This window comes from Myxine glutinosa, chromosome 6 (genome assembly GCF_964187855.1).
Source record: "Myxine glutinosa chromosome 6, kmMyxGlut1.1, whole genome shotgun sequence".
Classification (NCBI taxonomy): domain Eukaryota; kingdom Metazoa; phylum Chordata; class Myxini; order Myxiniformes; family Myxinidae; genus Myxine; species Myxine glutinosa.
Genome location: NC_136266.1, coordinates 29,845,460 through 29,867,702, shown reverse-complemented (window position 1 = coordinate 29,867,702; position 22,243 = coordinate 29,845,460). Strand labels below are relative to the sequence as shown.

The 22,243-nt window shown below is 49.7% G+C and overlaps 1 protein-coding gene across 1 annotated transcript in view; it reads left to right on the top strand.

Moving 5' to 3' along the window:
- Positions 1 to 22,243, top strand: part of LOC137429355 (junctophilin-3-like) — a 91,929-nt gene that overhangs the window by 45,047 nt on the left and 24,639 nt on the right. The window contains exons 4-5 of the mRNA XM_068119308.2: positions 9,945 to 10,063; positions 11,032 to 11,376. Of these exons, the coding sequence (XP_067975409.2) occupies positions 9,945 to 10,063; positions 11,032 to 11,376 (464 nt within the window). The remainder of the gene's footprint in view (positions 1 to 9,944; positions 10,064 to 11,031; positions 11,377 to 22,243) is intronic.

Below are 22,243 nucleotides of genomic sequence, written 5' to 3'. Positions count from 1 at the left end.
GAGGCGCCGTCACGAGTGAACCAGTTCTGTTTCTCTGCCGGTGTTTTCGTTTCCTGTATTTTGCTGTGTTTGCATTTATTTCTTATTATTTATTTATTGCTTTGATTATTGCTTGTTTGTCCTGCATTTTCGTTAGTCTTTTCCCTCCCTGCTTTCCCCGATCTTCCTCCTGTTTGGGGGGCGTTGCCCACCAGACAGGGGGGAGTCTTTGTGCTCCCCTTCGTCTCCCGTCCCTCCTCCCCCCCCCCCCCCCACCCCCGAGTGTTGTCCTCCGCCGCTCCTAGAACCCCGGCATGGCGAGCAGGCGCCATAATTGTGTCCGGTTTCGGTTGGTTGAAGTGGATTGCAGTGTGCCGGCTAGAGATAGATTCGGTAAAGATGTATTGTTGGGTGTGCTGGGGTTCAAGGCTGTTGACTTTTTCTGCCTGATCTCCCTCGCCCGTGGCTTCGACGTGTCCTTTCAAACAGGGCAGGGACTTGCCGAGTTCTGGCGCCGGTGGGCTACCGCTCGGTCTGCTGGGAAACTGGCAGACTGGGCGGTCGAGGCTCTCTCAGAAACACAGGAGAGAGTCGTGACCGTCCACCTGTACAATGAAGGCGTGAGTGACTATGATGTCAAGGTTTGGCTCAGTCGATACGCGGACATCCGAGGCCCAGTACGGCTCGTCCGGGACAGCCTCGGTATTTGGACCGGGACTCGGCAGTTCCAGGTAAAGCTGCAGACGAGGCAGGATGGCACGGCCACCCATATCCCTAATGGAATTATGGTTGGGATGGACCGAGGCCAAGTCTTTTACGCGGGACAGCCAAAATTATGCCGCCGATGCGGTCAACTTGGCCACTTGATTACTGGGTGTACAGTGAACATCTGCACCCAGTGTGGCGAGTTGGGACATTTGAGGGAGCGCTGCACCCAAGCGGTGCGGTGCAACCTCTGTGGTGCGCCGGGGCACACTTTCCGCTCCTGCCCGCAGAGTTACGCGAGCAAGATGCGTGCTGCTGCGGGCGGGAGTGGGGGTGTTGCTCAAGGGACAGGGGACGGTGTGCCCCCAGGGACAGGGAAAGGGGACGGTGTGCCTCCAGGGACCAGGGGGGGTGTTGCCCAAGGGGTGGGGGAGGGGGTTGCCCAAGGGGTGGGGGAGGGGGTTGCCCAAGGGGTGGGGGAGGGGGTTGCCCAAGGGGCTGGGGAGGGGGTTGCCCAAGGGACAGGGGAAGGGGTTGCCCAAGGGGTGGGGGAGGGTATTGCCCAAGGGGTGGGGGAGGGTATTGCCCAAGGGGTGGGGGAGGGGGTTGCCCAAGGGGTGGGGGAGGGGGTTGCCCAAGGGGCTGGGGAGGGGCTTGCCCAAGGGGCCGGGGAGGGGGTTGCCCCAGGGGTGGGGGAGGGGGTTGCCCAAGGGGTGGGGGAGGGGGTTGCCCAAGGGGTGGGGAAGGGGGTTGCCCAAGGGGTGGGGGAGGGGCTTGCCCAAGGGACAGGGGAGGGTATTCTATCCGGGGGCGGGGAGGGGGGGACGAATGTGTTTGTGTGTGTGTCAGCCCCCCGCCCCGTAGAAAGTAAAGGGAGGGAGGTGGGGAGAAAGGAGAACATGGAGGAGGGAGGGTTAGATCAGGACCTGGATGTGGCTTCGCCGGGTGTCGGGCCCACTGCGGTGGGAGGGGAGGATGCACGACGAATGGTGGCTCCGGTGGCGGGGTCAAAAGAAACATCCTCGGTGCCAGAAACCCCGCTGCCGGAGGCTGGAAGTGATGGCTCCTCCTCCGGCTATGAACAAAGCGATCCCGGACAATGGATGGAGAAAAAGCGTCGGAGGAGGGGCCAGGACAAAGGAAAAGCTCCTCTGGGCAAAGCCCCACAGGGAAAGAACACAAGAACATCAAAGAAGAAAACCCCTGTGGGGCGCAGAGCCCCCCGTGCATCAAGCGACCCATCCAGGCCTGGGGGATCGCCTGCTTGTGGTAGGGGTGGGGTGCAGTCGGGGTTGGCCGCAGCAGGTCTCCGGGGGAGGGCCCAAATGCCGTCTTCCCCTGAACGCTCACGTTCCCGTTCCCCCGTGAGTCATTCCCCACCCGTTGACCTCATCCCTCCTCCGGGGGCAGCTGCGGCCATGGGCCTCAAGGAGGGTTTGCTCGCGGAGGACTGGTGGCTTTCTTCCCCGGGTGGCGGGCGAGGGGGGGGTAATTTATTTGACCCCCGAGGAGGAGGACCTCTCCCTGCTACCCGGGGAGAATGTCTGCATAGATGGGGACTGGCTCCCGGGCACCCTCGTGGCTCCCGGCTGCGGGAAGAACCGCACGGGGAGGAAGAATGGTAGCTTGTCGTGTCTTGGCAAGGAGGGAGGAGCTTCATAAGTCCTATGACTCCCCTTTCGTGGTTCGCACTAGTGTTGGTGATTAATACACTAACACCTATGAGCTTTAAACTAACGAGTTTAAATGTACGGGGAGTCCGTACCACGGTCCGGAGGATCGCTATTTTTGAAGAACTGCGCAATTTTGAATGGGATGTCTGCCTGTTGCAGGAATGCCATATTCCGCACGGTGAGTATGGATACCTCCGTGCAAATTGGCGGTACGGAGAGTCGTATTGGTCCGGCAGCTACACTAACAGGGCGGCAGGATTAGGGTTCCTTATTAAGAGCCCGAATGTCGAGGTCCTTAGTTTAGAAGAAATTATCCCGGGGCGATTGGCCGTGCTCAGGGTGGTGGTGTCCTCGACCCCACTGACCCTGGTCAACGTGTACGCTCCAACGACGAGGGAAGGAAGAGTGGAGCTCCTGCGCCAGTTGGGGCCCCTCCTCTCCACCTCTGGCCCCGTGATCGTCGGGGGAGATTTTAATATAAGATTGGACAGGTTGCCCCTGGGGCCATCGGCGCGGGCCCTTAAAGGGCTTGTTCAGGATCTTAGGTTGAGGGACACGGGTGCAGAAAGGAATGAGGTCACCTGGACCGATGCGGCTGGTACCAGTCGGGCTAGGCTTGATTACATCCTTTTGACACCAAATTTTGGCGACCTGGACCTGGTACTTCACGCGGTGGCATTTTCAGATCACTGTCGTTTGTCTCTGGGTATTGAATTAAATGGGGTGCGTCCCCGGCGCTCTGGACTCTGGAAGCTTAACTGTCGCCTTTTGCAGGATGACAGTTTAGTGCGTGCCTACGTTCGGAAGTATAGGGAGTGGGAAACGGTTAGGTGCCTCTTCCCTACCTCGGCAGCCTGGTGGGAGGAGGTGAAACGTAGGACCATAGGGTTTTTCCATACGGCCGGGCGAATGAGGGCCGCGGGGAAACAAGAGCGTTTGAAGCGCATGCAGGCATACCTCCAGCGCCTGCATAAGAAACTTTGCGAAGGGAGGGACGTGTCGGGGAAAATCCGCCGGTGAAGGGGAAGCTTTTTTGCCTCCTCGAAGCCAGGGCGAGGGCCGTCATCTTCCGGAGCAAGGTGCAGGCATTGGAGGGGAACGAAAGGTGTACCAGATTTTTCTTCCAACGATGTGCCAGGCAGAGGGGCGACTTGGCCCAGGTTAATGTGGGGGGAGGCCGTGTTTCGGATCCGGACCAAATTACTGAAGCAGTGGAGAACTATTACTCCAGGCTTTTTGAAAAACGACCGGTTGACCAAATCCAGATGGCCGAAGTTCTCGGCCATCTGAGGAATCATCTGAGCCCCGAACAGCGGGAGCGATTGGAGGAGCCGGTGAGCCTGGAGGAATTGACCTCCGCTGTTAGGGATTTGGCCGCGAATAAAACCCCGGGTGACGACGGCCTGCCTGTGGAGTTTTATCGCCGCCTTTGGCACGTCCTTGGCGAGGATTACCTGCAGGTAGTGAGGGAGCTAGCCACCTCTGCGAGGCTTCCAGATTCGATGCGCCGGGGCGTCGTAAACCTTGTGCACAAGAAGGGTGATCGGGAGGATCTGTCCAACTGGCGCCCGATCACTTTGTTGAATGTCGACTACAAGATACTAACAAAGGTGCTGTCTAAGAGGGTGCATGGTGTCATGGTGGACCTCGTGCACCCGGACCAGACTTGTGCTGTTCCGGGACGCAGAGTGTCCGACAGCCTGGGCCTGGTTCGAGAGGCGATCCAGCTAGCGGAGGAGAGAGGCCTCCCACTGAGCATAGTCAGTTTGGACCAGGAGAAGGCTTTCGACAGAGTGTCACATGAATACATGATGGCCGTTTTGGACCGTTTTGGCTTTGGGCCAAATTTGATGCATTGGGTAGACCTGATGTATAGGGACGTTGAAGCCCACGTTTTGGTCAACGGACACCTTTCGGGAGCCTTCCCAGTCGCTTCTGGGGTCAGGCAGGGCTGCCCAATGTCACCAGTCCTTTTTGTCCTTTGTATTGAACCGTTTGCTTGTGCACTGTGAGCGGACCCATCCTTCCCTGGGTTGTGGATTCCCGGAACCCATGGGGAGCGCCTAAAGGTGAGTCTGTACATGGACGACGTGTCGGTGTTTGTCACCGATGCAGTCGCCATGTGCAGACTGGTGGGTCTCTGCGAGCGTTTTGGGTTGGCCTCCTCTTCTAAAATCAATCCTCAGAAGAGTGAGGTCATGCACTTTGGTCGGCACAGGACGGGCTCCGGCCCCCCTTGCCCGTACACGGAGCGGAGAGATCGATTAAAGATCCTCGGGGTCTGCTTTGACCCAGGCGGCGTGGCCGCTGAGAACTGGCGAACGGTCATTGGGGGATTGGAATTGGAGGTCGCTTCTTGGCGGTCTCGTCGCCTAACCATGGAGGGGCGAAATTTAGTTATCAAGAATGTTTTGATCGGTAAGTTGTTGTATTTGGCGAAAATCTCCCCACCTCCTCCTGCGGTGGGACGGGCTCTAGAAAGAATAATTTTCACTTTCTTCTGGGGTACCCGAGCAGAGCGCAGGAGTAGGAGGGTTGTGAAGATGAGCCCGTCCTTGGGTGGGAAGGGTGTCCCCTGCCCGGTGTTTGTATGTATGTCTGCGTTTGCGTGTACTCTCATGGAGTTATTAGTGTCTGAGGACCCGGGTCGCCGGCTGGCGCGGGACTTTCTGTTCTTCTTTCTGGGGCCGTCCGTCGCGCGGTTGGAAGGGCGGTCCCTCCCGCTGTGTCGGCCTTTTTCCGGGTCGTGTCCGGGGCATTTCCGGATGTTTGAGGGGTTCGCCCGGGAGCAGGGCCTGTTGACCTGTCGGCCCATCGGTTGGCAGTTGTCGCGGGTCCTGGATCACTTGTGCCCAAGGGAGGTGCTGCGTGAGGTGCGTATCCTTTGCGGAAGGCCTCTCGCAGAACGTACGGCGAGAAAGGTTTGGGAAAACGTTTCGGCTCGCTGTCTCGCCAACGACCAGAAGGACGTCGCGTGGCAAGCCGCCCATGAGTGTCTTCCGGTCCGGGTGTTTCAGTTCCAGAGGGACCTGAACGTGTCGGTCCAGTGTCCCCGACCTGGATGCACAGGGGACGAAACCGTCAGGCATGTCCTTTGGGACTGCCCTGTCGCCGAGGGGGTCTGGTCGCTTGCGGCTGGCCTCCTCGAATGCTATGTGCCTTGGCTGGTGATGGTCAGCCGGGACGTCTTTGCGTTTAGCGGGCTCCTACCACAACCAGTGCCTGTCCGCAAGTGGCGGCAGGCCTGGAGAACGGTCTGTATAATCAAGACCGTCTTGTGGCGAGCGAGAACCAGAGGTTTCCATACCAGGGTGTGGTTGGATCCTGGGCAGATATGGGGCATGGCCCAATCCTGCCTCCAAAGGTACAGGCTTGGCGATAGCCTGCGGGCGACGGGGCGGGGTGCTGGCCGCAACGATGCGTCAGGTGTGTCGTAAAGCCCTCCCTGGAGCGGAGAATACGGCCGGGCTTTTCCGTGGTGAAGGGGGGGGGGGGGTCCCGCGGGAGGTTACTTCCAAATGTGCGGGCGACAGTCATGTGCAGCCGTAGTCCCTGACCGAGCTTGCCGCCCGGGCTTGGAAAGGTTGGGGGTGCTCCGGCAGGTGTGCTTGCGGGCCCTGTCGGGCGGTGATTCTCATTGGGACACTCACGCCTCGTGGGCAGCTCAGGGAGCCGGGGCCTTCCTTGTGGGGCATCTTCCGGGTGGGCCCTCCCGGGCGCGGCCTGGGGAGGGTGGGGGCAGTTGGGTTTCCTTTTGTTTGATCTTGATTTTGCCTTGGTTTGATTTTTATTTTCTTTCATTATTATTTCCAGCGGTGGGTCGAGCCCTCAACGTGTTCGTGGCTGCATGTTCCCGGCTGCGGTTAGCAGCCGGTTGTTGATTTCGGTATGCAAAGGATAAAAGGCCCCTTGACCCTTATTGTTTTAAGGTGTCCCTTCTTTGGTTGTTTTCGGGGGGGTGGGAGGGGGGATAGGGTCTTCTTTCCTTTCTCCCTCCCCTTTGGTTAGTTAGAGTTAGGTGTCTGCTGCCTGGGGTGGGAGAGGGGTTTTTGGGGGTTTGGGCTAGGGATGATGGACTTTGGTTTTTATGATTTATGGTTTATTGAGTTTGATTTGATTTTCATTTTGGTCTTTGAACCTTGTTTTCTTTCGTTTCTTGATCTTTGGTTTGCTTTCTCTCTTTGATTTCCTATTTATTGTTTGATATCTTGTTTCTTGGCTTTTGATTTCTTGGTTTTTGATTTTCCTGGGTTCTTGTGTGGTGGTGATGGTGATGGGTTTATTGATGGATTGATTTTTGAGCGTGTTTTTTTACCTTTTTTTATAATAAAAAAGGCCTCGGCCATAAAAGAGGTGTTGCTGTTGTAGTCTGCGTTTGCACTGGCTGGGGGTGGGGGTATGTACGCATCCAGGTGTAGTTGCTGCATGTGGATGTGTACGTGCCCCTGCTGGCCCACCTTAGCTGACCGTATCGAGGTTGAAGGGCCGAAACGGGATGATGCTGAGCACCTCGACTGAGGACCCGGTCAGTGCGGCACACTTGTGACCAGGTGTCTTTTGAACTTATATATATACTTCTGGTAGGCTTGCCCCACATAATGCCACGATAAGTTATTTATCCACGTCAACACGGCATTTGTCCAAGGATGAAAAATAACCTTTGGGGAGAGGGGATATTATTAGCATTAATACTGTTTTGTAATAACATTAATATTATGCGATTATCATTAATGCTGTTCTGGCTTTTGGTATTAGAAGCGGTCTTGGAAAAATGTCATGATTTGCTTTCTTAACACTGATATACACCTTAACATGGAATTTCTCCGAGGTGGAAAACCCCCTTGGGGAGAAGGGCAAATAAAGTTACTACAACCTCCATTGTGTGACCCTTAGACCTCTTGTCAGGTTTGGTTGAGATTGGATTAGTAACGACCGAATGCATTGCAGTCAGACAGACAGACAGACACCAAAATACGTATTTAGTAGTAGGAGGTCTATTTTAATGCAGCATCCTCTCTTACATTACTTTTGTTCTGCCTCTCGGCCTCCTTATTGTGTTAAGTGGTGGAACATCGTTTCAGTGATGATCCCCGTTAGAAGTTTTATGTTGTTGGTAGACAGGTTATTGGCCTGTATTTGTGAGGTCATTGTTTTTTTTTTTGGTATACATAGTCGAGGCTCGTGGAAGAGCGAGCACACTGAATGGATCAGGACGTTACATACAAAAACAGGACGCAAAACACGCATGCGTGGGGTGCACAAAATGGATACAAAGGATGCATGGGGTGGACAAGATGGATACAAAGGATGCATGGGGTGGACAAAATGGATACAATGGATACAAAGGATGCATGGGGTGGACAAAATGGATACAAAGCATGCATGGGGTGCACAAAATGGATACAAAGGATGCATGGGGTGGACAAAATGGATACAAAGGATGCATGGGGTGGACAAAATGGATACAAAGGATGCATGGGGTGGACAAAATGGATACAAAGGATGCATGGGGTGGACCACATGGGTAGAGACGAAAATTCCAAGGAGGGAAAACTGAAAAATTTGGAAGGAGGAGGGATTTGGGTATATTAAAATTTTGGGATGAGGAATGTGTTACCTTTTCCTCTTGTTACCATTCATTCATTACCTTTTCCTCTTGGATAAGTTTGTTGAATACTTCAGTGTAGTGATTGTGGAGAGCATCCAGTTGCTTTAGCCAGAAGTTTGGAATTCCATGTCGGCCAGGGTTTTTAATCTTGGCGTTTTTTTCAAGGTGTTTATTTATTTTTCCTTCATCAATTATCAGTGGGTGATCCTCTTCGATGTTGTTTTTTTTCTTTTGTTGTTGCGTTGGATCCATTCCGCCTCCTTATTGTGTTGATTTGGGTCATCATAAATTCCTTTCCAGAAATGTTACGGTTGATCTTTTCATGGGGATTTCATGCATTTTGATTTTGTTTCCCTATTTGTTTCCCTACTGCATAAATATTGGGATTATTTTGAAACATCTGTTTGGCTTTCTCCCATTGTTGACTTTGTCATGTTTCTTCTTTTCGTTGCTGTCATTTTTTGGTGGTTTTTTTTCAGTTTCTCTCTGTGTCGTAAGTCCAGTACCTCTCAGTCTCTGTATTTTTCTTTCTTGGATTATTTTCATTAGCTTTGGGCTTCAGGTTCCTATTCTGAATTTCTGCATTTGTTGTTTCCTTTCTCAGTTCTTCTTTCTGTGTCATTAGTCTCCGTTTCCATGGTCGTGCTTGGTCTCTGTCTGTAGGTCCTGGTTTGTTCTTTTCATGGCATTGTTTGCCTTTTACTTTTTATTGAATGAGCATTGCACCCAGTATTGAGTTCCCAGTATTGAGTTCCCAGTATTGAGTTCCTTCAAGAGGGGTGATTTTGGTATCATTGGCTTCAAGAGTATTTTTGTCTGTTTTTTTTCATCACGTTGATGCTGCTCATCATTGTTCTCGTCTTCTTCCTCTTCTTGTTCAGTTGTTCTCCCTTGTCTTCCTCCTCATTACCATCTACCATGATTGCTCTTATCCCTCTGTCTGTGTAGTTCTCATCTGGTGTGGGTTAGCAGGTTGGACTTGTTCTCTCTCCAATGATAGGTGTGCATCATTACCACAGCCACCAAAGGTGGACGGAGGTTATGTTTCCACCACTGTTTGTCTATTTGTTTGTTTGTCTGTGACCAGGATATCTCAAGAAGTTGTGGACGGTATCGGCTGAAATATGGTGGACAGTTTGGTTTTGTGACACGGATGAATTGATTAGATTTTGGTTCAGGTCCGGATGCAGATCCGGCCTATCAGTGACATACAAAACGTAAATGGTTCACCCTGGTGGAGGTATGTACTCTACCGAGTGCCATTATAGTTTATTTCTGTTATACTTTGTCTCTGTCTCTGTCTCTGTCTCTGAACCTCGGGTGCTGAAGAGCAGTCCAAGCTTCGTTTTTATTGCATAGCCTTTCCCTGCCACAGCAGTCACGTCCCTTTCATCCTTCTCTTCATCCCCCAGCGACCACCCACCTCCCATTGTCCTTCTCTCTCTTGCCCTTTGCTGTCTTTTTATTTTATTTTATTTTTTTGTATCCAAGATCGAGGCTCGTGAAAGAGCTAATATTAATCACACAAAAAAATCAAACAGACACATAAAACATATAATAAGGGGAGCAGTAGACAAGATGGGGAGAGAGAGGAGGAAGCACACAAACACAACATTTGAGAGCAGGGACATCGGGAGATCTGTGGGAGGGAGAGGGCTTGGGGGGAAGAGGCATGGGAATGGGGGGGGGGGGGGGTGGGAGAAGTATAAAACACACGGACACTGTAAGGACTTCCAGGAAAGATCATCGTTTTAATTTCCTCTTCATCTAATTTAAATTGTGAGTGTGAGTGCATGTGAATGCGTGTGTTTGTGTGTATGTGTGTTTGTGCACATGTATGACATGTCATGTTATTGTGGTGCATTGAATTAATGCTTACTTGTGTCACTGAAATGTTTGGGTCGAAAGTATAATAATGGAATGGCACTGATGTACAACTGATGTGCCCGTGCATGCACGTGCGTGCGTGTTCTATGCAGAGCTGTACATGCACGTGCTAAGGCTGAAGCTGCTGACTCTGTGGCTCAAAAATCACAAGAAGCAGCCAAAGTCGCAAAGGAACTGGCCAAGAAACTCTCTCCCAACTTTATGAGGCCCGGTGAGATTAATGAATGCCTTTTCCAGTGGGCTTCTCATGTTTTGATCTGCTCATACGCAGAAATAGAAGGGAAGGGGGAAGGGTAGGAATAATAAATGAGGGTTGTTGGGTTTTGGAGGAATGGGAGAGAATGGAAGAATCCTCTGAGAGGAGTACAGAGTCAGGGAAGGGGGAAGGAAGAAGCATTTATAGATTGTAGATTGTGAGTGGGTTTCAATAATTCTGAAATTTTGCATAAACAAAAAATAGATGTCACGGTATTCTGTCTAACCCAAACTGGGATGGAGGAGACGATGAGAGGAGGTTGACTACTTAGAAGTCAACCTTCAAAAGATGCTTGCTGAACTTATCCAGAACTTTGGACAATAGTAGACGCAATTGAAATAAACCAGATCTATATTGAATGGGAATGGGTAGCAAAGAGTTCAAATAAACAGAGCATGTGTTAGGAGCTTGTTATTGTCTCGTTGTGCTTTTCTGAAGCATAACGGGAATGTTTTTTTTTTTTTGCTTTTCTTTTGTACACAAGATCGAGGATCGTGTAAGAGCTAACATTAATGACAAAAAACATAAACGGACACATAAAACATATAATAAAGGGAACGGAGACAAGACGGGGAGAGAGAGGGAAGCACACAAGCACAACAGTTGAGAGCAGGGACATCGGGAGATCTGTGGGAGGGAGAGGTATAAAACACATGGACACTGCTAGGACTTCCAGGAAAGAAGTCGGCATTTCAAAAAAGTGGATCTGGGGTGAATTAACGGGGGTAGAAAAGATCAAGGTTTTGGACGGGGGAAGATAAGAGATGGTGGTGAACAGCTGTTTTAAATTGATGTTTTTTATGTTTTGTTGTTTTTGATGAAAAGGCTTTGTTGTTTTTGATATGCCTTGTGATATATATATATATATATTGTATATATATATATGTTTTTGTTTTTTTATCAAGTCAAACTCTGCTTCACAGAACGGCCAGGTTGTGAGGATGATGATGATGAAGAAGAAGATGAACAATTAGCAGAGATTGAGAAGCTGAAGGATATGCCTGAGAGGATACCAAGCTCAGAACTCTACCGGAAAGGGACAACGCCTCCACCTGATAATGCCTTGGTTGAAAGTCCACCACTCACACCACCTGCAATCTTTCCAGAACTGCCAAAGTTGCCATTTTTGAATGAGAGGACACCAGGAAACATGAACGGTGAAATGTCAAGAAGAATTGAAAAACTAAGAAACCAACAACAAGATTCTGCAGGCTTGGTTGCGGGCAATGCAAGACCGTGGTTGGCAAATGAACAGAGCAGACAGCCAGGTGCGTAGGTGGACTGATACTTAAAATAATATTGCTACCTTTATGGGGTAGGGAGCTGTTATTTATTTGAGGACCTAACCACCGTGTGTGTTCTTGTACATTATAGGATTGTTTGTATCTGGATTAATTGCATGTGGCTGTGGATATGTTGTCGATTGTTGCCTTTCTCAGGGTAACAGCGCTGTCCAAAATAGTGGTTAGAGAGGGTAAGGCATTGCGTTTTCATGTTCCCCCATGTCTGGAACCAGGTGAGGACAGGTAAGTGCTGATGACTTTGGAGAGCAAAGAACCACTGGAGTGGGCAGGCCATATGCAAAGTTGGGGAAGAAGGGCAGGGACTGTTTGCTGCTTCAGGCTATGATTGGCTACACAGTCTTGATATGAGGCTGATTCAGGCTATGATTGACATGAGGCCCGTACACACCAATGACTTAATTGGTGGCTTTGAGCTGCTGTCATGCACACCGCTGGCGCTCGTTGATTGTCGGGGCATGGGCTGTTCGACATTATGCCTTAGGGAACAAGGTGGAGGCCAGCAGGGGGCAAGGCTATTGAAGCCAGCAAGGTCCTGAACGCTCATGCCTTGCATCAGATCTCTTTCCTCTCTGGATCACCAATGGGATCGTGTCCCTCTCCGTTGGGTCCTGGAGCTGTTGTGTCTATTGTGTTCCTGGATCTATTGTGTGTTTTTTTGTTTTTTTGGATACTAAGTCTAGGTTCGTGTAAGAGCTAACACATAGAAAATACAACAACAAACAACAACAGGCATTTTAAGGCCATTTTCCCTGCAAGAGCGGGGGTTAGCCTTGCGGCCCCATGACAATCTTCTCCATTTTGCCCTACTTTCTGCATCTCCCCTTGCCCGCATTTCTTCTTCCAGCACCTTTAGCCAAGTCTTTCTCGGTCTTCCCCGTCCTCTACTTCCTTCTACATGCATTTCCATCACTCTTCTCAACCAGTCACTTTCATCCTTCCTCAACACATGACCAAACCATCTCAACCTGTTCCTCTTCACAGCATCAATCACAGGCTCTATTCCCATCACCTTTCGCAATTCATCATTTATCTTCCTCTCTCTCAACGATACTCCGCACATCCACCGAACCATTCGCATTTCCACCCTTTCCAGCCTTTGTTGCTGCTCTACGTTCCCCATGTCTCGCTCCCATAAATCATAACACTTCTCACACATGCAGCATACACCTTTCCCTTCAGCTTCAACGACACTCCCCTCCTCGTCAGCACGCCACTCAGTTCCCGAAACTTCTTCCATGCACATAACACATAGAACATACAGGATAACAAGCATTCTGAGTATTGCGCTTCAATACATGTCCCCTACCGGCAGTCTGTCATCCGGAAAACTGTTGGGGAAATTACCAAAGTTCAAAGTGCCATAACTTTGTCAAAAATGATCGAAACGTCGTGAAGTTCGAACTTGATCTGTAACTTATCATGAGGAAACCATGTACCAAGTTTGAAATCATTAGCATTAAGCGTTTAGAAAAAAAAGGCCGGAAAACTGTTCTTTGCGTGACGGACGGACGTCGGACAGACTGACAGACGGACAGACTGATGGACGGACAGACTGACAGACTGACGGAGGGACGGAGTGCAAACCTATAGTCCCCTCCGGTATACACCGGTAGGGGACTAATAAAGGGAGCGGCAGACAAGAGGGGGAGTGAGAGGGAAGTATAACAACAGTAGAGAACAGTGACATCAGGAGATCTGTGGAAGGGAGAGGGTTTGGGCAGGGTACACGGGATAAACAAGATGGACACTACTAGGACTTTTGGGAAATAAAAATGGAATTTGAAGGAGGTGGATTTGGGGTGTATTAATGGGGGTAGAAAAGATCATGATTTTGGATGGGGGAAGTCTCGCAAGATAAGAGATGGTGGTGGACAGCTGTTTTGAAGACCTGGAGGGAGGAGTGGGATTGAGGAGAGTGTGGGAGTTTGTTCCAGAGGCCGGAAAATGAGTTCATTAACTGCTAGCCTCGTGGGGTCCCGATCAGTCCTCACATCCAACTTGCCAGGTTTCCTTTATAGAGTGTGACCATTGAGTGCTTATGGGCCCATAGAGGGTCAGTTTGTTCCTGCTCCTTACCTAAGCTATTGTATTTACTGTCATGTCTTCTTCTGGGATTCTGTTCCATATCTGTTCTCTTTTGCCTGACAAATTACGGTACATGTTTCTTAAGCCGGCATGCATTTCTGTTCCTGCCATCTTTCCCGTATCGACTCGGTTTATTGAGACCCCTCGGGGAAAATAAATTCAGGTAGTCCCTTGTTTGAATAACCCACGTCTTTAGACACGCGCAATTTCAAAACGGCACATCACTCAACTGCTCGAAGTACATGCCGTCCAAGTGAAGCCTTTTAGTTTGGCTATTTGCAGGATTAATTCGTGACTTGTGTCAGCAATCACGATTGTGGTTATTGTGGCTGCCGTACAAGTGACATTATGAACTGTCTTAGCTTGGAGGCTGCCAACATTTCATACAGCTGCATGAGCTGAGAAAACGTTTTGCGCATTCATAAAATTTTGTACCAGTTCATGACAATCATCATGTTATTCTGGTATGACAGGATAGCTCATAGGTAGCGTACTTACTTTTAAGCTGTCTACTCTGGTCTTGCTCCCAACACAACTATAAACTGTCACCCTGGTACTTTGTACAGGCAGGATGTTGCATCGATGAATATGCTTTGCTTACTGTCTGCTAGCTTTCACTGGTGGACGTTAAAGATCCCATATTTCCTTTTGGTAACATAAGGCCTTTGTCTACCAATACCATCCTGGCCACATTTAAAATTCTCTGCACTGATTTATGAGGTGTGGGATGTGGGGAATGTGGGCAGTGGGTTCTGCCGTATCCTGTGCTGTTGCACCGTGGGACTGCATCAGCATATGCGTGCATGAATGAATCACCTTGTCTAGATTATCACTTAAAGAATGACACAATAATACACCAAGATGATCATCATGACTGACATTTCATTATCACCTGGCAGCCATTTTTTTGCCATTGTCAGCCATGTTTAATATTGCCCGTCCTGCAATTAGTCTCACCCTGAAGGGGAGGCGAGACAATTGCAACGCCCGTGTGTGTGTGTGTGTGTGTGTGTGTGTGCGTGTGTGTGTGTGTGTGTGTGTGTTTCCGCATATATATTGTTGCGGAAATGAGGATTGTGTTTTTTTTATTGTGTGTATTATTATTATTGCTTTATTCTGAGCCCTCCTTGCTCCAGTGTGTATAAAGGTCAAAAGGGCGTCCCGGTAGTTAATTCCATAAAGCATACATTGAAGGACACTATAATATCCCTGTTCAGTAGTTTATTTCCTTATTCTGTGTATTAGGGTAAGGCCTTGTCTTCCATTAAAATGACACTCCATTGCACCAAGTGAAATAGATAGATTCCTTTCATTCCCCATTCCCACTCCCAAAACTTCCATTGCCAAGCCTCAATTTCCAGCTACATCCCCTCCAAGTCTCCATTGCCAACTGCACTGGGCAGTTTGCCAGTTTGTTACAGCTGTGGGTTGTTTTCGCCCCCAAACCACCATTGAACATGTGCTCGGGTCGGGGAAGAAAGGCGTGCCTGCCCGTTGTCATCAAGGGCGGAGCCAGAGGGTCGCGCGACCAACCAGGGCCGAGGTGAGCACACCGATGGGCGTGTCCTAAAAGCCGGCGGCTTAATCGCCGGAGGCGCTATAAAGGCGCGCGCGCAAGAAGTTGCGAGGAGCTGAGTTGTGTGGTTTTGGTCAGAGCGGGGGTTGGTCGTCAGTGGTGGTCAGTGGTTGCGTTGAGTTGTCGGTGGTGAGGAGTGATTGGACTAAGCAAGAGAGAAAGAGTCCTGGAGTTAGTGAGAGAGGGAGAGAGAACCCGTCACGCCAGACCCCCCACCAGCAGCGTTGGCTTGGCTCCACCAAGCAGCCCTGACCCGTTACCCCGCGCACACGACAGGATCGGTGGCATCGGCGGCCGTCGAGGTCCAGCCCGACGTCCCATGCGGGATCAAGCTCCAGCCAGCTCCGGATCTGCCTCTCCCTCCAGCCATCCACCTCCCGCCAGTCCTGTCTTTCCATCCTTTTGGTGTACGTGAGTTTGTTCTGTTTGTTTTGTCCCTGGGTAATTAATTAAGACTGCATAGATAAGCTAGTAATTTTCACTGTGTCTCTAAAATCTTCTGTATATTATTTTATTATCTTTCCTTCTCCTTGGTTTCTTTGAGCCTGTAAATAGTAATAAATAGTAATCGTATTTCAAACCTTTTTTGCCTTCGTCTTCCTCTTCGTCACATCCGTGTCGTCTTTGACTTTTCCCTCATTGAATAGCTGTGGCGCGATCTGGCCAACGTTCAGGGAATCGGGTTTAGTCGGGGAAAAACTGTTCGGCCGCAGTGCCACCGCTCGGCAAACGACATCTTATCCGCGGACCGTAACAATATATATATATATATATATATATATATATATATATATATATATATATATATATATATGTATGTATGTATGTATGTATATATATATATATATATATATATATATATATATATATATATATATATATATATATATATATTGCGGATATGAGATTGGCATCCATCCATATCCGCTTGTAAATATTCCCCTATTTCCTCAATACTTCCCAACTATCCCCAATCCCCCATTCCCTAGTCCCATTTCCTGTAAACAACACTCTGTAGACCCGACCTTCCCCTATTTCCCCCATTAAATGTCGCATCCAGGTCCACCGCATCTCACGTAGACAACTATAGGACATCTTGCTAGTTATTCTTAGTCTATGTCAGTTAAGGACTCGTTTCCATTAATTCTGACTCTTCGTTGCACCAGAATGTGATTGTATGGCACCGTTAGGAAGTTTAGGACCTCCCAATACCTCCCCGCAGCTCTTCCTCACGGTTCAGCAACAACAACAACAACAGCAACAACAACGGCGGCGGTGCGGGGAGTGCGCGTCCTCACTCCGGCTTGGTTGGTGGGGGGTGTTGGGAGGGCACCAAGCCTTTCCAACGAGCCGCCATCGACCATGTGCTCGACGGGGTTACCAAGTAGGGGCTCGCTGTCAGCTCCTCATCAAGGGCGGAGTCCGGTAACCCCCGCACCCAATTGAAGCGGCGGACCGATCCCATCTGGGGCGGAGCCAACGAGCCGAGGGCGTGTCACTCCCCGCTGAGCATGCGCAGGAAGAGGGAGGTGACGTCAGATGCGCCCTCAGCTTGGAGAGAGAAGGACGCCACCTCCGAGCGCTGTGACACCTCCCCGCATCTCTGGACTGGACCGTGCTTTATCCTGTCCCTGAGCCAAGGTGCACCTTGTGCTATCGACTGCCTGTCCTTCCCTGCCATCAATGCCTGTGTAAGTCAGTCTTGTTCCGTTTGTCTGTGGTCTGTCTGGGATAGATAAGATTGTGTCTAAGTGCCTATCTCTTCTGTGTCTTTACCTCATTACCTTGTAATCTACCCCTTTTCTCCCCCACTAATTATATCCTCCTCCGGAGGTCTTGAGAACTGTACCCCTTGCGTCGTTTCATTTATCCCAGTCGTTGTGTCCTTGCCTTCATTGATTTAGCGTAGCGCGATTTGGCCAACGTTCGAGTGGAATCGGGTGAGTTGGGGGTAATCGGGTAAACTGTGCGAACACGGCGGCCATTCCGCTCGGCCCATCATAACATCTTAAGCCGTGTCCGTAACAATTGGTGTCGAGGAGTGAGATTGGACCCGAAGCGCGCTTCACGCGCTCGAAATTATTAACTGTGAAATTTGCTTTGTTTTAAAATAAAAACCCGAATTTTGAAAGTCGCGCTATGGCAGATCAAGACGGCTGGGTTCCGGTAGAGGAGAGTGAGGCAGGGTCGATCCAGGACCAAATTGAGGGACATGAGGAGAGCGAAGCAGTGAGGGCGGCAGGTTCGCAAAATGGCGTCCTCACGCACGAGGTTGCGGGCGCGCAAAATGGCGCCTCGCACATGGCTACGGCGGCCGCACCCGCTGCACAAGTGGGAGGGATGGCCCAAATGCAGGCCCTCATGGAGCAATTTATGGTACAAATAATAATAATAATAATAATAATAATAATAATAATTCATTTATTTTGTATAGCGCTTTTCCAGAAGCCCAAAGGCGCTTTGACAGAGTGGAAAACATAATGCATAACAATACATGAAAACAACAATTGCAAAAAGACAAGAATCAAGAAAACAAACAGCAGCGATATACGGCATATATATAAGACAAGAATCAAAAAGACAAGACAAGAATCAATAGGGAAATATTTAAAGCAAAAGGAGGGAGAAGGAGAAGAGATAGTCAGGGGTTAAATGCTGTGGGTTGAATGTTGAATGCAGCGTTGAACAGGTGGGTCTTTAGTGATGTTTTGAATGTGGTGAGTGAGGAGGAGTCTCTGATGGTGTGAGGTAGTGAGTTCCAGAGGGTGGGAGCAGCGATGGAGAAGGCCCTGTCCCCCCAGGATCTGAATTTGGTCCGGATGGAGGGGGTCAGGAGGTTGGTACCAGCAGAGCGGAGGTTGCGGGTGGGAGTGTGTCTGGAGAGGAGGTCAGCCAGGTAGGATGGGGCCAGGTTATGGAGGGCTTTGTATGTCAAGAGGAGGATTTTGTACTGGATTCTCTGGGGGATGGGGAGCCAGTGAAGCTTGTAAAGGACGGGGGTGATGTGGTCACGGGTCCGGGAATGAGTGAGTAGACGGGCAGCGGAGTTCTGAATGTATTGGAGTTTATTGGTGATTTTTGAGGGTGAACCATAGAGGAGGCTATTGCAGTAGTCCAGACGGGAGGTGATGAAGGCGTGGATGAGGGTTTCTGCAGCCGTGGAGGAGAGGGATGAGCGGAGACGGGCAATGTTTTTCAGGTGAAAGAAGGCTGACTTTGTGATCTGTTTAGTGTATTTGTCGAAGGAAAGGGTTTGGTCAAAGATGACGCCAAGATTCCGGATGTGAGGGGAGGTGGATACTGGGATACCGTCGATGTTGAGGGCAAAGTTATGGGTGGATTTTGTGAGCGTTTTTGGGCCAATGATGATTATTTCAGATTTATCACAGTTAAGCTTGAGGAAGTTGATTTGAAGCCAGGATTTTATTTCAGTGATGCAGTTTGTCAGGATAGAGTGGGTGTCGGTGGAGACGGACTTGGTGGAGATGAAAAGCTGGATGTCATCGGCGAAGCAGTGGAATTGGAGACCATGACGGCGGATTAAGTGACCGAGCGGGGACAGGTAAAGGATGAAGAGGAGGGGGCCAAGAACTGAACCTTGGGGGACACCTTGGGGGAGGGGAGCAGTGGGGGATTTGCAGTTATTGATGGAGATGAACTGGCATCTGTCAGAGAGGTATGATTTAATCCAAGAGAGGGCAGTGCCGGTGACGTTAAAGGTGGATTCAAGTCGGGTGAGGAGGATAGTGTGATCGATGGTGTCAAAGGCAGCGCTGAGGTCGAGGAGGACGAGAATGTTGAGGTTGCCAGCGTCAGAGGAGAGGAGAAGGTCGTTGGTGATTTTGAGGAGAGCAGTTTCAGTACTGTGGTTGGAGCGGAATCCGGATTGGAATGTTTCATACAAGTTATTGGCAGAGAGATGATGTTTGAGTTGAGTGGCTACAGCGCGTTCCAAAACTTTTGACAGAAAGGGTAGGTTGGAGATGGGTCTGAAGTTGTTTAGGGTGTCAGGGTTTAGACCAGGTTTTTTTAGAATGGGGGTAACAGCAGCAATTTTGAGGGAAGGTGGGACGATGCCTGTAGACAGGGAGGAGTTTATTGTTGCAATGATAAGTGGAGAGAGAGCAGGGAGGGAGGCTTTGACAAAGCTGGAGGGGATGGGGTCAAGAGTGCAGGTGGCAGTTTTCATTCCTATGAGGAGTTCAGAGAGGTCAGTAGGAGAGATTGGGGAGAACCGAGACAGGGGATGGCAGGACAAGGGGGGGCAGGTGGTTGGAGGGGGAGCGGGTGCGGCGGTGGTCAAGCTGTTGTAGATGTTGTCAATTTTGCGTTGGAAGAAAGAGAGGAAGGAGATGCAGTTGTCTACTGTGAATGACTGGGTGGTGGTGTTCAGGGGGCGGAGGAGTTTGTTTATTGTCGAGAAGAGTGCTTTTGGGTTTCCGGAGCCAGAGTGGATAATTTGAGAGTAGTAGGCAGAGCGGGCGCGGGAGAGGGCATCTTTGTAGTGTTGTAGGTGGTCCTTGTAGGCTTGGGAGTGAACTGTGAGACCCGTTTTATTGCGGAGTCTTTCAAGTTGGCGAGCACGAGTTTTCATCAGGTGGAGTTCAGGGGTAAACCAGGGAGCAGAATGGGTGAAAGAAACTGTTTTGGTTTTTACAGGCGCAAGCTGGTCAAGGCAGGAGGAGAGAGTGTGGTTGTAGTAGTCAGTGAGGTCGGAAGGGGTGTGGAGGTCAATGAAGGGAGAAGTGGACATTTTTTCAGAGAGGGTGGATGAGAATGAGGTAGGTGAAAGAGCGTTTAGCTTACGGAAGTTGATTGTGCGATAATGCCTTGGTGTTGGGGCGGGGATGTTGATGGTCAGAGTGATGGCTAAGTGGTCAGAGAGGGTGAGGTCGGAGCCATAGAGATGGTGCAAATTTAATCCAGTGGAGCAGACAAGGTCCAAAATGTGACCACGGATATGGGTAGGAAAGTCGACATGTTGAGTGAGGTTAAAGCAGGTGAGTAAATCAGTGAAGTCAGTGGTTATTGTGGAGTCAGTGGAGTCCATGTGGATATTGAAATCACCAAGGAGGAGGATTGAGGGGGAGAGGGAACATAGCTGGGTCAGAAAGTAGGAGAAGTCAGACAGGAATGATGGGTGTGGTTTGGGAGGGCGGTAGACGACAGCCATGACTGACTGCGTGTGACCAGAGAGTTTTAAAGCCAGGTGTTCAAATGATGGAGCAGATGAGATGGAGATGAGGTTGGTCTTGATGTCTTGACGGTGGATAACGGCAATTCCACCACCTCGGCCCTCCGAGCGTGGTTTATTGACGTAGGAATATCCATTGGGTGTGGTGAGGTTGAGTGTGTAGTAGTCCAGAGGTTGTTGCCAGGTTTCGGTGAGACAGAGAAAGTCCAGTTTGTTATCCAGGATGTATTCGTTCAGGATGAGGCATTTATTGTTGAGGGACCGGGTGTTGAACAGGGTGAGCTTGATGTTGTTTTGAACAGCAGGGATGAATTCAGGTGATTTAGCCAGGGTTCGTAGGCAAGAGGTGCGATCGTGTGGGTTGCTGTGACCAGGTGCGCTGGGACGAAGAGTGAGAGTGCGCTGAGCCGACCAGAGGACGGGGATGGAGTGACCTGATTGCAAATAAACAAACTTGCGACCGGAGCCACGGTGAATGTACCTGGGTCGTCGGAGGAGTCCATTTGATTTGATGGCAGAGATGCATGATGGGGTGGAGCGGGTATTGAGCAGAAGAAGCCTTGCGGCGGAGTACTTCAGAGCCATGCCAGGCAGGAGCGAATAGTGCAGCGGCATAGCAAACCAATTGTGCATTTTGTGATGGAAGCACCAAATTTGGCAGAATGATAGAATATTATATGGAGAACATTTTCAGATATGGAACCATTTTGGAATTCACCCCAATGTGGCCGCCATATTGGATTTCAAAATGGCGGCTTAAAAATCTTTAATTACAAATATTTCTGGTTCTATACCAGCTACAGCCTTGATTTTAGTGTCTGGATGTACAAACTTGAGGTCAAGGAATTGAATGGTTCTACTTAGAAGTTGATTTACTGACGCCATATTGGATTTCAAGATGGCGGAAATTGATTTACTGACGCCATATTGGATTCCAAGATGGCGGCTTCCGAAAATCTGCTGACCGATATCTCTGGTTCTATGCCAGCTAGATTCTTGATTCTGGTGTCTAGATGTACATTTCTGAGGTCAATGAATTGAATGGTTGTATTGAAATATGTTTTAATGCACATAAGCAACTGATAATCCCATATTACGTACATTGTATACACACGTTCAGCAAGAGAACTAGCGAGCGTATTGCATCAAGTCATGCCAAGTGTCACAGTTCCAACTCAATGTGAGCAGTCACCATCACAGGCACACAGTGCTGTGCATTTCAGAGCCGCTTTCTTGCACTTGCATCTCCCACTGCAACCTTTTTCGCACCCACAACAGATGAGTTCATAGCAGGATTTGGCAGCTTCTGGTAGTGTTGTCCACAGAGGATCGAACTGTCCGTCATTGTCCACCCACCCCCAGTCGCATGGTGATGGGAGATAGCAGTGTGGGACAAGAGACTGTCCCCAACAATGTCCACCCTGGTAAGTTGCTCTCTTCACGTGTTGTACTAGGGCGGCCTGTGTTGGAGGTATTGCTTCAATGGATCGAGATTTCTTTGCAAAGAGTTTCTTTCTTGCCAGATTCACCTCAGAACATGTGCATGTGCGGTCGTACAGAAGCACTACGTATCTCTCCAGGGTTGCCAGTGTATCCTCAGAGATCTCACTTGGTGCAGATGCCAGGTCCAGGAATGCATTGGTCACTTCTGGAAAAGTTTCCCATACTGCCCATGCTGTTTTCTTGCAACGACCTGCAAAGCTCGAGACGGTATCACACCCTGTGATTGCATGGAAGATTGGCAGTCCAGATTTCATAGCAGCTGCTGCGTGGAGCATCATGCGCGTGTCTGCTTCCTCGTGATTGCACGGGGCCAAAGCGGCTGTGTCTGCACATGGTTGTACAGCAATGACCTGTTGGTGTAAGCATGAACAATACCGTGATGTAAATTAAATGTGAATTCCTTTGGTGTAGGTGGTCACGAATAAAACCTGACATGAATCTGCATAACATTTATTAATTTATTTCAGTACATT